General features: G+C 37.6%; 1 protein-coding gene across 1 annotated transcript; it reads left to right on the top strand.

Annotated features, from left to right (window-relative positions):
- The first annotated feature begins 4801 nt into the window (after positions 1–4801).
- LOC119512607 (olfactory receptor 10X1-like) lies at positions 4802–5788 on the top strand. Its single transcript, XM_037807384.1, has one exon. The coding sequence runs from the start codon at positions 4802–4804 to the stop codon at positions 5786–5788; it is 987 nt and encodes a 328-aa protein (XP_037663312.1).
- Positions 5789–16687: the final 10899 nt, after the last annotated feature.

A 16687-nucleotide genomic window follows, 5' to 3' on the forward strand; every position in this document is an offset into this window, starting at 1 on the left:
AAAAGTGAATTTATGCTGCCTGGTGGAATTAGAAGAGAAATATTTTTAGAAATTGACAAACTATTTTCAAAAGGGATTTGTTTTAGTTTCCTAACTGCCAAAACAAATACCATAGAGTGGGTTGGCTTAAACACTTAGAATTATTAACTTAAGGTTTTGAGGCTAGGAAAAGACAAAATTGAGGTATGAACAAGGTAATGCTTCTGCCATGAAGACTCTGGCATTCTGGGGCTGGCTGCAGTTATCCTTGGCTTTTCCATCATGTGACGATGCACCTGGCAGGAACTTTTTTCTCTTCTGGTTTTCACTGAATTGAAGCTTCTGAATGCTCAGCAAGGATTCTCTTTCTGTGTCCAATTTCCTTTGCTTATAAGGACTTCAGTCCTATTGGGTTGAGGCTCACTGTGCTTAGTTTGGGCACACGTTAATTAATAACATCTTCAGAAGTTTATGTACAAATGGACTCAGACCCGCAGAACCAGGGGTTAGCATCTGAACACGCCTTTTCTGGGGGACATGATTCAGTCCTCAACAGTCCACCCACTGGACCCCAATGAAAAATATACTTCCCACATGCAAAAATATGTTAATTCTTTCTCAAAATCCCTTAAGGCATTTTAGAACAATGCTTAGAATGAAGTCTCATCAAAATCATTTGATCCTGGGGCAAGGTTCCTCTCCATCTGTGGACCTGTAAAACAAGTTATCTGCTTCCAATGTACACTGGCAGGACAGGCTTATGATTAACATTCCCATTCCAGAATGGAAAAATTAGAAGGAAAACAGGGGTCACAGTTCTCATACAAGTGTGAAACCCAGCAGGGCAAACACCATTAGATCTCAAGTTCTTCAAGCCATTTGTGATTTGCTGCTTTATCCTCCATCTGATTGGAACAGCAGCCCCACCCCTGCCAAATGCTAGCATAGGGTCATGCTTTCCCTGAACACTGGTGTGTAGGTCCCACACTCTTAGAACATTAGAATGGTAACTGGACTCTCAGCAAATGCCAGAACACAGGCCCCACCATCTCTGAACCTTGGGCTGGTGACACTTCTTAAATGATGGGGTACAAGGCCTAGCCCCTCCAAGCACAAGGGGAGATAGCCTGCCCCCTCCAAGTGCAGAGGAAGACCTAACCCTTCCATACACATGGGTGAGTCTGTTCTCCTGGCCCAAGGAGAGCTCTTCAGTCCAGGCCTTGCCTTCCATGGTTCTGCCTTTGAAGTCATTCTTCCTTCAATCCATCACTTTCTATTCCTTTCAAACTTTGCTTCTGTTCATACAAATTTCATAAAAATCTTGCTGATTCTGCATGCAGTTCAGACACTAGCACTTTCCACAGATCCTTCCTGCATAACTGCATTTCCAGTTTTGAATTCCGCTGAAATGGCTGACTGGATCCATGTTCAACCACACCCTATTTACCAAAGTGCTGTTCAGTTAAAGCCCCACACGGAGCCTTTCTTACCCTTTCCTGAATTTTCCTACAGGGCTTAATTCAAACTTGAACACACTGTAGACCTTGTTAAGTACCCAGAAAGAGAGTCAGTGTTTAGAAGAAAGGAGTGAGTGTGTTCATGGTGAGTAGAAGAATGAATTGAATGAGTTTTAGAGACGTAACTTCTAATTCATGCCTCCATGCCAAAACACAAAAGTTATGAAGTAGTAAGAAGCTTTATTTATGAGTGGGATATTAACTTTGAAACTTTGAAATCGCCAGAGTTTTACAAGTCACTTGCTGCCCAGAACACTGTAACTAATGAGAGCAAATTATGAAGTAGAGTGAGAAAGTTTTCTGCTCCCTCTGATGACAAGGAGAGAGGAATCCCCTAGGGTCTCCTAGCCAGAACCAAACCTCTAGAGTGTAGAAGCTTCAATCCCTGATGATAAACAGACAACATACCTAAACTGGTAGGGGAAAGGCTATAAACCATTTTAACTTAGTTGATATTGGGAGCTAATCACAGCAGGTATAGCCCAGCATCACAAATCATGTTATAAAACTTCAGGGCCATAGACAGATGAAGTTTGCATGAACTCAGACCTTCTTTCTTACTTACCTGCTGGGGAAACTCAGGTTTAGAAGGTGCAGAGACTTTCATGAGGTCACTAAATTAATGGTGATAAAGTTAAGAATCCAGATTTTTAGGCCAGTGCTTTCACAGTAAGTTGAACTCTGCCTCTTTTGAGCAGAGAACAGAGCATGATTCCAACAGTATGAAGACACTCTTAGAAAAGGACAGCCATTACCAAAACAGGCTTTGGAACCCTGACAATATACACAAGGTAGGAAACTCTTCTAAATGGTTTGACTTCCCTCTTCTCTTAACAAATTATCACTATAAAAAAGAGTAACCTTAGTGTAAAATTACATATCTTCTCCAAATGACCGTATCTCTTTGACTTTAGAAACATTGCATTTTTTTATTTTTTCTTTTTGGTCAGTGGACCCATATATGTAAAGCTGACATGGTGAAATGGATATAAGTGAAAACTTCAGAGATAGGGGAGTGCAGTTGAGTATTGTTACCCACTATACATACACATTTTCAGAATGTGCCAGAATAAGGAGAATTCTGACATTTGCACTCCAAAATTGAAAATTCATGAACTGATGAGTATTTAACAGATAATTAACAACTGCAAAAGTCAGGCTTATTTTCAAATTTCTATTGCCGGTTCTTTGGTCATCCAATATGGTTCAGAACTTTAATGGTGTCTTTGAAAGCAACTGCAAGGGATATGCTAGAGGTGAGCACGCATTTCTGTGAAATTAAACTCTTATTCAAGTAGTATGATAGCAAGAGGGATGGTTTTGCCCCAAGGACACTAGATCCAAGTCCTAGTTTTGACAGTATTTTTTTTTCCTTTAAGGTACTTATTTTATCTTTCAGTTCTTTAGTCCATACAAAACCTCTCTTAGAGAGTTTCTGTGAAGGGTCAAAAAGTGGCTCTGGGATGAGCAGGAGGGAAGTTTATGACCCCCTACTATTTTTCTAGAGGCAATGAATTTCCTCTGAAACAGTCTAGAGTGGCAGCAGAAGTCTGGTTATAGGGGAAAGTGGGACAATGATATGCAACTGTGGATTTGGATACCAAAAAACTCACACTAAAAGGTCTAATGAGGATGTTCAAGACTTTGCCTCCCACATACACCTTTGTTAAGAGAACAGAAAATTACCCATTCCTCTCATTGGGAGATGATTGTTCACCCATGGGTACATAGGCAGGTGCGGATACATTGAGAGTGAGAGGTTAAATGGAAAAGAGATAGGCTGGCAGAACAGGAAAGATTAGGGTAGGAGTATATGACCATGAGTTAAGGTCTAACCAGGTCAAATAGGCCAAAAGAATCACAGGGGACTTATGAGGTAGAGACTGTAGAGGTTTTGTATTATTTATAGAATCATTTATAATTTAGAGCATTTTCCTACTGCTCCAACTTGTAATAACCAGTTATAGTCAGCTGTGGAAATCCTAAATTTCAGCCAGAATCCAATCTAATTACATTGCAAAGTCTACACACCCAAATATCACATGCATCACAGTAATGAATAATAAAGTAAAACTGAAATTGTTGAAGATTAAGCACTGTTTTTGATGATTGTCTCACCCACCCAACATTTATTAGACATTATTACCTTCATACAATGCTCTGTATTACCACACTGGGAAATTTCCTCCTTGAGGAAATTGGAAAAATGGAAATAAAATACAATTAAACTAAAAAAAGTTGGGTTCTAGTCCCAAATATGTCACTTGCTAGATTTATTTATCTTATTTCTAAAATAAATAAAATAATCATGCTATTATACACAAGTCATATGTACTTTTCTGGTATGCTGTGAAATGCAAAATAAACAAATATTTGAAAGAATTTTGCAAAATGAGGAAAACTCTATACATGCTAGTTATTAATTATCTTGGTATGTAGGGCAGGAAAACAAAAGCTCAATGTAATACAAGGCCGAGGGAATGTTTTAAATTAAAAGGACAAGGACCATAATAGTCACAGAAGCCAGAGGCAGGTGAGATTAAATCAGACGTAGAATTTCCAAGGCTTCATAGTCACCAAATGGCACTTATTTTACAGGACTCTGAACTTGGCCTTGAAGAAATAGGCAAAATCTCAATTGCTACCTGCACCATTCATGCATACAAGGTCTCTTTACCAATACCATCCACATAACTCAATTAATCTCTATTAATCCCAGGGGTTTGGGGGTATTCTATATTCCTTCTTGACACTTACAGTAGGGGTAGGGGAACATGTTATTTATTTCCCTTTAGTATTTCAGGATTTTAATAGTTTCTCCAGGAAGAGATGGTGGCTTTCATCTTCTCTATCAATTGTAAGCCATTTTCCAAACTTCACTCAGTAGATATTTATGAATCACACAGTGTGGGGAAGTAGCTGTGTTGGATCCTGACTCTGTCCATTAGCTACTGAGTAGTTTTCTTTGAGTTCAGGATCTCATAGAAATCTGGCTCACATAATGTGCCTGAATCCCCTTTTACTTAGATATCAGTTGGTGTATGTATCTATCTTTTATTTTATAATCAGTCAATAATGCTGTTTTCAAAATTGGCAAGAGAAGGTCTTCTTGGCATAAGGTCGGTGATTGGTAATAGGTGGTTGAATAAAGGAATGAGTGAAAAATGAGAAAGCACTTGACCTACAAAAACATAACACTTTGCCAAACTAAGTGAAAAAAACATTTGGTAATTGGAATCTCTGATTCCTTGCCTAATTCAAACCACAATTTTCATTTCATAATATCAAAGAATAATGGTGAATACATGACTCTGGAAATGCTCATCTGTTGTTTCTTTCAGATTTCAGACATTCAAACAATATGGATCAACCAGACAATCTTGAAAGAATTCATCCTTGTTGGCTTTTCTCTTTATCCAGATATACAGGCATTCATCTTTGTGGTCTTCCTTTGCCTCTATATCTTCACACTCATAGGTAATATGGCCATCATGGGTCTAACTTGGGTGGACACAGCCCTCCACACCCCTATGTACCTCCTTCTCAGTGCTCTCTCCTTCTCTGAGACCTGCTACACAATGTCCATCATTCCCAAGATGCTGGCAGATCTACTGGCCAAGAACAGAAGCATTTCAGTTGTAGGTTGTGGCTTGCAGATGTGTTTCTTCTTGGGACTTGGTGGCACCCACACTGTCATCTTTACTTTGATGGGTTATGATCATTTCCTGGCCATCTGCAACCCTCTTCGATATTCTTTGCTTATGACCAACACAGTATGTGGACAGCTTGTGGCCTCTGCTTGGGCTGGAGGATTCCTTGTCTCTCTGATAGAGACTTCACTGATATTCAGAGGGGTTTTCTGCAACCCCAACCTTGTGAAGCACTTTTTTTGCCATATGCGGGCAGTTGTGAAGTTATCCTGTCTAGACAGTGACTTCACAGAATTCATTGTAACAGTGATCTCAGTGTCAGGCTTGCTGGGTACCTTTTTGCTCATCAGCCTCACTTACATCTTCATTCTTTCTACTATCCTCAAGATCCCTTCAGCTGAGGGCAAGCAGAAGGCCTTTTCCACCTGTGCCTCTCACCTCACAGTGGTCATCATCCATTTTGGGTTTGCATCTATTGTTTATCTGAAGCCAGAAGCCTCAGGGGGAGATGACACACTCATAGCTATCCCTTACACAGTCATTACCCCTTTCCTCAGCCCTCTCATTTTCACCCTCAGGAATAAGGACATGAAGAATGCTTTCAGAAGGGTGTTGGGAAAGCTAGTTGCTTTGAATAAATGATCTTTGTTTACTGCTGCTGGTTTAATGGATGCTGTGATGTCCCCACTTTTACCTTATGGCATTTACCCTATGACCTCTGGGGAAGCCTATACCATTTACCTTTTTCTAAAGGTTTGATATGGGGAGCCAGTGACTGAGTATGGGACTCTAGCCATCACAAGCATTTGCTTAGCATGTTAAGGAAGTTGTCCAATGCTTCTACTGTCCAAAATCGGGAAAATAATATCCATGCACTAGGCTTCTGCAATCAACTCTGAGTGTCCAGGATCATTCAGGGAGTGGGATATAAAAGAGTGTGGAAGGAAATAAACAATACAGATAACCACTGCACCCAGAGATGTTTTAAAATATCTACAGATGCAGAGGTTGAGTAATTTATCTAGGAAAGATTACGATACACTGGGTTACACTTCCCAAGAGACAATCCATTTCTGATGAGGACAACATCATAGAGTACCACCAGTGTTTTAATTGTGCTTATCTGGATTAAGATATATTTGCTAAATGCTCAAGTCATACTGATTAGTAAGTATTTTTAATAACACTCTGTTCATGATTGTAGCCTTCCAATGAATGTAAGATGCTAATTCTGAGTATACAACATTACTTGGGACATAGATTCAAAGGAGTATATAGGACATCACAGCCTACTTCACTCATGCCTGTGGGAATCCACGGATGAGGTCTGCAAATGATCACTATTTTCTCTAAGATAAAGATACTCAAAAGCAAATGTTGAATGATTTGATTAAGAATCATTAATGCTGAGTGATTTGGTTAAGAAAAGTGTTTTGGGGTAATTTTGACAAGTGCATACAGTGTATAAAAGAGGAACTAGAGAATCAACTTTTTCTATTACCAGGAAGACAGTTATAAATGCCACAGGGGTTATAACAAAGAAGAATAGTGAATTAACTTATGGAAAATTCAGCCATGCAAGCCTTAAGAACTTCTTGAATCCTTTTCTCAGTTTTTCTATTAACCAACTTTGTGGTCACTCATGAAGTATATAAATATTTATTTGCATTTAGGTGCACACCTAATTGATATGAAAAGTGTTGAAGCAATTTCTGAATGTCATTTTTTATGGGACCGTCATGAAGAAAAATGAAATAATGCATGAAAATTCTTATGCACACCAATTGGTTAAGGTTACCTTTTGCCATGACTCTGTTTTCTTACCTGGAACTTTTTTGTTCCACAAGCATAGGCAGAATGTCTTCCCTCTTCAGTCTGTGGCCCTGAGACAACTTTAGGGCACAGAGAAATTTAAAATTTTGCTGCAGTTTTGCCTTCCTCCAGACTCTTCTCCACACTGAACTCGATGTCTTTTCAAAATGCTTTTATGACTATTCAGACTTGCTGTCTCTCCTTTTCTTCTTTTCGGTATACAATCTTTAACCCATTTCATTTATGCTAAAATAGCTAAATATCCACTGAAACAGTTTTGCCAAATTCACTGGTGATCTCAACAATGTCAAATTCAGTGGTCAATTCAAAGACCTTGTCTTACTTATCAGTAGGAATGGAACCCTTTCTTCACTTGTGACTAAAATGCTATTGTCTACTAATTTTCAGCCTGCTTCATGGCTGGGTTGCCTCCTTCTCTTTGCTGGTTGCATCCCATCTTTCTCATCTCCAAATGTTATAATGTTTCTGGCTTTAGTACCTTATGTATTATCTATTTATGTCTTACTCTGCTTCAATAGCTTTAAATATCAGTTACATGCTGATGTTTTCCCATTTTTTGCCTTCAGCTCTAACAAACTTTTCCTTAAAATACAGGTATCTATACTAGTTGCCTACCTCCCGTCTACATTTGGTTACCTACAGACATCTTGAACTTTAATATGTCCAATGCCAAACTCTGAATCTTTCCCTCAAATTTGATACTGCCTTTTCATTCTATATTTCTGTAAATGTCAGCTCCATTCTAACAATTTCTCATGACATAAACCTTCGTGTTACCAGTGCATCCTCTGCCATAAATTTCTTCCAATTAATCCAAAAAATGTGTGCTTTGTTTTCAGAACATATTTGAAATCTGACCACTTCTCACTGCTTCCACTACAATCATTATTTTTCAAGGCACCAAGCCACTATGACCTTACAATACAGGAGTTCTTTAATTGATTTCCAAGTTCCCACTCCTCATTAAAACCTTTTAATGATGTAATTAAAAATTTTTAAATGTCTGTTCATTAAACAATATAATCAAGAAATTTAAAATACAAGTCTCAGACTGGGAAAAATATTTGTAATGCATACTTTCAAAAATATCTAACATCCAGAATATATAAAGAATTCTTACAAGTCAATAAAAAATGCAAACAGCAACTAGGATGGCTAAAATTAAAAAGATAGTATCAAGTGCATTAAAAAATGTAGAGAAGCTGAAACTCTTATATTGCACTAGGAATGTAAATTGGAACAACCACTTTGAAAAATTATTTCTGATATATTCTAAAACTAAGCATATACATACTCTATGATCCAGCAATTTTACTCCTAGGTACTTACACAAATTAAATGTATGTGCTGGCCCATCAAAAGACATTGCACCAAATGTCTATAACAGAATTACCTGTAAAAATAATAATAACAACAACTGGTAACAACTCAAATATCCATCAACAAAAGAATGGATAAATAATTTTTGTGTTTCATATAATGGAAGTCTGTACAGCAATAAAAATAGAACATGCTACTGACACATGTAACAACATGGATGAATCTCACAGACATTATGCAGAAAGAAGCCAGATACAAAAAGTGTGCTATATGATTCCATTCACATGAACTTCAATAACAGGCAAAGCTAAACACTAGTAATTGATAACAGAATAGGTATAACTGTTGGGTTATTCATCTGGGCAAAAGGAAAACTTCTAGAGTGCTAAAAATATTTTCTATCTTTCTCTAGGTAGTGGTTACATGAAATACATAGTTAAAATTTCAACCAGCTATGTAAGATTAATGCATTATGCCACTAATCTTTCAATTGCTCCCATCACACTTATAGCAATGTCACAATTCTTAATATGACTATAAGGCTCAACTGGCTCTAGCTTCCTGCTGCCTCATAACTTCATCCACTATCTTTCTCTGCTCTGATTACTCTTCTCACCAGAACTTCAAACACATCATACATGTTTCCATCTCAGTTTGCCCTTGTTTCTCTCTAAGCATGAGTAATTACAATACTGATATGACTCACATCCTCTTTCTTATGTTTCTGTTCAAAAATCTCTGCATTAGGAAAACCTTTTTCTTACCTCTCTACAGAAAATGGCACATGATTCTTCTCTGTTTTATTTTTATGTACCATGTATATAACCTAAAATGTTATACACCAGTGTCACACAGGAACTGGACAGAACAACATTTGTTCACATACAGAAGAGACAAACGAGCAGCTTCATTCATGGGAATCTGTGTGAGTCAAGCTTCTGTCGTCAACCTTGACATCTGCAAACCATGGATTAGGTTGGACCCCTAGGACTGCTGTTCCTGGTGATAGGCATTGTTATGCTCTGGCTACCTCCATGTGCTGAGACTTAGAGATGGTAATAGGTGTCTCTTTCATATAGCCACTGCCAGGGCACCCACTACTGTGCATCCTTAGGTCCCTAGCAGTTGCATTCTCTCTGCTTTTCAGAGTCTTCTTATGTTTGGTCCAAGATGTTTAGTTATAATTAGTGGGAGGAATAAGGGAAAATATGTCTATTCCAGTTCCCAGGAGTGAAATTCTAACTATCTTCTTTTCAACTGTTATGCAAAATATTATATCCTAAGTGACAATACAGATGATTCAGAACTAATTATTCAAACTTTGCTAATACCTTACTGAGATTTTAATTGATTTAACTATAAGAAATTGCCAATATTCAACCATTCTTAGCTTATAGAACAGAACTTTTATGTGAGTCAACCTTATTGGAGGGAGAGAGAAAAAGGAGAATAAAGTCAAGGGAATCAGCTTGCTGATTTGAAGACTTATCATACAGCTACAGTAATCATAACTGTGTGTATTGGCAAAAGGATAGAAACATAGATCAATGGAGCAGAATAGGAAACCCAGAAATAGACTAACACAAACATGTCCAGGTAGTTATTGATGAAGATGAAAAAACAATTCAGTGAAGGAAAGTTAGCATTTTCAACAAGTAGTGCTGGAAGAATTTGACATCCATAGGCAAAAAGAAGTAAAGAAAAGAGAATTCACTCGAATGAACTCATAGACTTAACCTTATATCTTACACAAAAAGTAGTTCAAAATGGATCATGAACTTACATGTAAAACATAAAACAATAAATCTTTTAGGAAAAAATATTAGGAAAAATCTCTGGAATCTAGGGCTAAGTGAAAGGATCTTAAACTTGACACCAGAGCATGACCCATAAAAGGAAAATTTAATAAACTCACTTTGTCAAATGTTAAAACTTTGGCTCTGCTAAAAATAATGTAAAGAGGGTGAAAAGAGAAGCTACAGGCTAGAAAAATGTGAGCAAACCATATCTCACAAAGGAATAGCATATGGAATATATAAAGAAAGCTTAAAATTAATTAATTTATTAATTAAAGAGAATTAAAAATGTATCTTCTAAATCTGCTATAAACATTCATAGCAGCTTAATTTGTAATAGTCAAAAACTAGAAACTACCAAGGTCTCCTTTAATGAGTGAATGGTTAAACAAACTGTGGTACATCCATATAAAGAATTATTCCTCAGCAATAAGAAGAGATGAACCATTTATAGACACAACGACCTAAACGAATCTCCAGAGAATTATGCTGAGTGAAAAAAATCTCTAAAGGTTAAGTACCATATGATTCCATTCATAGAACATCCTTCAAATGACAAAACTATAGAAATGGAGACCAATTTAGTGTTTGCCAAAGATTAAGAAAGGGGAGTGGGTGGGAAGGAAGTGGGTGTGACTATAAAAGCACAATATGAGAACCCTTGGGGAATGCATCTTGACTACCATGATGTTGTACTACATTTTTGCAAGATATTCCTGTTTTGGTTTGCTAAAGGTGTTGGAATGCAATATACCAGAAATGAACTGGCTTTTAACAATGGAGATTTACTAGCTTACAAATTACAATTCTAAGGCCAAGAAAAATGTCCAAATTAAGGCATCAACAAGAGGATGCCTTCTCTGAAGAAGGCATCCAGGGTTCCTCTGTCACATGGTGATGCCTGCTGGTCCTTCTCTCCTGAGCTCTGGTTTCAGTGGCTCTCTCTCTCAGCTTCTGTGGGTGCTTCTTGCTTCTCTGGCCCTTTCTTTTTTTCTCTCTCTCTCTCTCTCTGTCTCTCTCTCTCTGTCTCTCTCAGCTCTCTCCAAATGTCTCTGCCTTTTATCCTCTCAGAAAGGACTCCAGTAAAGGATTAAGACCCACCTTGAATGGGCTGGGTCACATCTCAATTGAAACAACCTAATCAAAAGGCCCCACCCACAATAGGTCTGCACCTGCAAAAATGGATTAAAGGAACATGACCTTTTCTGGGGTACGTAACAGCTGCAGACTACCACAGTCCCCATTGGAGGAAACTAGATAAAGGTACATGAATATTTCTATATTATTTCTTACATTGCATGTAAACCTACAAATATCTCATACTAAAATGTTTAGATAAAAACAAATGAGAAAGGAGGGGCAGGGCAAGAAGGTGAAGTGGTGAGGTGTGAGTTTTAGTTTCTCCTCCAGAGGAGTTGGTAGAAAGCCAGGAACTGAATGGATTGCACACTGAAGAGCAATTTGACTTTGGGCATACTTCATACAACACTCATAAACACATGGAACAGCTGAGATCAGCAAAATCTGTAAATTCTCATGGCCAGGGAACCCATGCCCCTCCCTGCCAGGCACAGCCCCATTGGATGAGGGGCCATCAGTGCTGGGAACCAGGAGGGAGAGCTGCAGTTGCAGCTCTGATTGAAAACTCAGACTGCTGATCTAAACTCCAAAAATCAATAGACTGAGAACAGACACCAGAGAATCTGGGAGCAGTCAGCCCAGCAGAGAGGAGAAAGGGCTAGCAAAAACAGCAAAAAAAATAAAATAAAATAAAATAAAATAAAATAAATAAATAAAAAATAAAAACAGAGAATTTTTGGGGTTCATGTGAATGTAATACGGAGGAAGTCAGGGCTCAAACAGAATCAGGCACATATGCAAATCCAAAGGGCTAGGACCCTGGTCAGAAGAGCCAGTTTCTCTGCTTTCTTGATTTTCCTTAATGGCCCTCAACTCCTTTTCTCTTAGTATTTCAATAGCCCATTAGATCTGCAAGAACTGTAAATAGTTCATACTGGGCCCTTCTTTTATTTTTTCTTTTTTTTCTTTTCTTTTTTTATCTTTTTCTCTTTTTCTAAAACAATTATTCTAAGAAACCCATTACAGAAAGACTCAAACACTTGCAATTTGGGCCCAGGCAAAAGCAGAGCTAAGATAGCTCTGAGAAACAAAGCAATAAGTCTAGTGGCAGAGAAAATTCACTAAACACCATAACTTCCCAAGAAAAGGGGAGTGCGGTGCAGCTACAGTGGTAGCACTCCTTTGGGGAACTCAGATACCAGGGGCAGGAATTCAGAAAACAGCTTCAGTCAGCCACATCTCCAACAGGGTCAGGGTCGCCAGGAGAACTAAAGGCTCCACGCCTCCTTACACTGGTGGTGGGGTAGCTGTGGGTTGGCAAGTGCCACCTGCTGAACAGCATAGGATAAGCATAGACTCTAAAGGCCTCAGAGGTAGGTCTCATTCTCAAGGAAACTCCATACCCTCTTTCTGAGATCTGGGCCTCTCAGGACTGGGAAAACCTGACTGGGGTTGACCATCTGAGGAGACAATCACAAAAAAAGGGTACATAGAGGTAGAACAAGAAACAGAAAAACAAGAGGTAAAAAACTCTGATCAACTAAACAGAATTTAAGTTAAAGGTCTAGAATAGGCTGAACTGAACACTAAGGGTTAGAGAACAAAACCAACCAATGAGAAAACCCTAGGTAAAAGAGTGAAAACAAGCTCCAGAATAAATGAATCAAGAAAGTCAGATGCCTAGACAGCTTAAGATAATGAGCCGTACTAGGAAACATGAAAATATGGACCAGCCAAAGGAACAAACTAATAGTTCAACTGAGACACCAGATTTGAAGTAATTATTGCTAAATCAATTCAATGAACTGAAGGAAGAACTAATTGGAGATGTGCAAACAAAGCCAAATCAATTCAAAAATCAAGTCAATGAACTGAGGGAAGACATAGCAAAAGAGATGGAGGATATAAGGAGGACACTGAATGACCACAAGGAAGAATACATAAACCTGAAAAAGCAAATGGCAGAACTTATGGGAATGAAGGGCATAATGGAGGAGATAAAAAAGACAATGGAGGGATACAACAGTAGTTTTGAACAGGCAGAAGAAAGGAACAGTGAATTGGATGACCAGACATCTGAATTCACATACATGAAAGAACAAAGAGTGAAAAGAATGGAAAAATATGAGCAGAGTCTTAGGGAGCTGAATGACAACATGAAACACACAAATCTATGGGTTATGTATGTCCCAGAGGGAGAAGAGAGGGGAAAAGAGGCACAAAGAATAATAGAAGGAATAATCACTGAAAATTTCCCAACTCTTATGAAAGACAGAAAATTAGAGATTCAAGAAGTAGAGCACACCCCAAACAGAATAGGCACCAATAGACCTACTAAAAGACACTTACTGATCAGATTGTCCAATGTCACAAAGAGAGAATTCTGAAAGCAGCAAGAGAAAAGCAATCCATCACATACAAGGGAACCTCAATAAGAATATGTACAGATTTCTCCACAGAAATCATGGAGGTGAGAAGACAGTAGTATGATATATTTAACATACTGAAAGAGAAGAACTGCCAACCAAGAATTCTATAAAAGGCAAAACTGTCCTTCAAAAATGAGGGAGAGATTAAAATATTTCCAGAAAAACAGACACTGAGAGAGTTAATGAATAAGAGACTGGCACTACAAGAAATACTAAAGGGAGTGCTACAGGCTGATAGGAAGATACAGGAGAAAGAGGTTTGGAGAATAGTGTAGAAATGAAGATTATCAGGAAGCATAAAAAGAGAGAGAGGAAAAAATAAGACATGACATATAAAATCCAAAAGACAAAATTATACAAGAAAATACTGCCCTTACAGTAATAACACTGAATGTTAATGGAATAATCTCCCCAATAAAAAGACACAGACTGGCAGAATGGATTAAAAAACAGGAACCATCTATATGCTGTCTACAAGAAACTCACCTTAGACACAAAGACAAAAATAGGCTGAAAGTGAAAGGTTGGAAAAAGATATCTCATGTAAACAGCAACCAGAAAAAAGTCAGAACAGCTCTATTAATATCAGACAAAGTAGATTTCAAAAGTAAAACAAAAGAGACAAAGAAGGACAGTATATATTAATAAAAGGGTCAATTCATCAATTGACATAACAATCATAAATATTTATGCACCAAGCCAGAGTGCCCCAAAATTAATGAGGCAAACACTGAGAACACTGAAAGGAGAAGTAGATAACTCCACAATAATAGTTGGAGACTTCAGTACACTGCTCTCATCAATGGATCGAACATCTAGACAGAGGATCAACAAGGAAACAGAGATGTTGAGTTGTATGATATATGAGCTAGATTTGACAGATATTTATAGAACACTACACCCCACAACAGCAGGATAAACATTCTTCTCAAGAGCTCATGGAACATTCTCTAGGATAGACCACACATTGGGTCACAAAGCAAGTCTCAACAAATTTAAAAATACTGATATTATAAAAAACATTATCACAGATCATAATGGAATGAAGTTGGAAATAAATAACAGTCAGAAGATTGTAAAATTCCCAACTATATGGAGACTAAACAACACACTCTCAGAAAACCAGTGGGTAATGGAAAAAATTACAAGAGAAACTGGTAAATATCTCAAGGTAAATGGCAATGAAAACACAACATATCAAAACTTATGTGATGCAGCAAAGGCAGTGCTGAGAGGGAAATTTATTGTCCTAAATGCCTATATTAAAAAAAGAAGAGAGAGAAAAACTTGAGGAGTTAACTGTCCACCTGGAGAAACTAGAGAAAGAACACCAAATATACCCCAAAGCAAACAGAAAGAAAGAAATAACAAAAATTAAAGCAGAAGTAAATGAAACTGAGAACAGGAAAACAATAGAGAGAATCAACAAAACCAGAAAGTGGTTCTTTGAGAAAATCAACAAAATTGATGGACCCCTAGCTAGGCTAACCAAAAAGGAAACATAACTACTGGCCCTGCAGAAATAAAGGAGATAATGAGAAGACACTATGAGCAACTATATGCTAATAAACTGGACAACTTTCACAAAATGGACAACTTCCCAGAAAAGCATAAACAACCAACATTGACCCGAGAAGAAATAGATGACCTCAACAAACCTATCACAAGCAAAGAGATTGAGTCAGTTATCAAAAAGCTCCAAAAAAAGAGAAGCACAGAACCAGATGGCTTCACATGTGAATTCTACCAGGCATTCAAGTAAAAATTAATACCAACCCTGCTCAAACTCTTCAAAAAAATTAAAAAGGAGGGGAAGATACCCAACTCATTCTATGAAGCCAAATTCACACTAATACCAAAATCAGACAAAGATACTTCATCAAAGAAAAGTATAGACCAATCTCTTTAATGAATATAGATGAAAAACCTCAACAAAATACTTTCAAATCAAATCCAGCAGCACATTAAAATAATTATGTACCAAGACCAAGTGGGGTTTATTCCAGGTATGGAAGGCTGGTTCAACACAAGAAAATGAATTAATGTAATACACCACATCAATAAATCAAAGCAAAAGAACCACATGATCATCTTGATCAATGCAGAAAAAGCATTTGACAAAATTCAATATCCTTTCTGATGAAAACACTTCAAAGGATAGGAATAGAAGGGAGCTTTCTCAATATGATAAAGGCAATATACAAACAACCCACAGCTAATGTCATACTCACTGGGGAGAGATTGAAAGTTTTCCCTCTAAGATCAGAAACAAGACAGGGATGCCCACTGTCACCATTGTTATTCAACATTGTGCTGGAAGTTCTAACTAGAGCAATTAAGCAAGAAAAAGAAATAAAAGACATCCAAATTGGAGAGGAAGAAGTAGAACCTGTTTGCAGATGACATGGTTCTATATGTAGAAAATCCAGAAAAATCTACAGCAAAGCTACTAGAACTAGTCAATGAATACAGCAAAGTGGCAGGCTACAAGATCAACATGAAAAAATCTATAGTGTTCTTATACACAAGTAATGTACAACAAGAGGAAGAAATTTAAAAAAAAATCCATTTACAATAGCAACCAAAGAATCAAGTATTTAAGAATAAACTTAACGAAGGCCACAAAAGACTGATACACAGAAAACTACAAGAAACTGCTAAAAGAAATCAAACAGGACTTAAAAAAATGGAAGAACGTACCATGTTCATGGATTGGACAACTAAATATAATTATGATGTCAACTCTACCTAAACCAATTTACAGATTCAATGCAATACCAATTAAAACCCCAACAACTTACTTTGGAGAAATAAAAAAACCAATAACCAAATTTATTTGGAAGGGCAAGGTGCCCTGAATAGCCAAAAATATCTTGAGAAAGAGGAAAAAAGTGGGAGGTCTCACACTACCTGACTTTGAAGCATATTACAAAGCTACAGTGCTCAAAAAAGCATGGTACTGGCATAAGGGCAGAGATACTGACCAATGGAATCAAATTGAGTGTTCAGAAATAGACTCTCACATCTATGGACACTTGATCTTTGATAAGGTAGTTAAGCCACAGCAACTGGGAGAGAGCAGC

The sequence above is a fragment of the Choloepus didactylus genome, chromosome 2, assembly GCF_015220235.1.
Source record: "Choloepus didactylus isolate mChoDid1 chromosome 2, mChoDid1.pri, whole genome shotgun sequence".
NCBI classification, from domain to species: domain Eukaryota; kingdom Metazoa; phylum Chordata; class Mammalia; order Pilosa; family Megalonychidae; genus Choloepus; species Choloepus didactylus.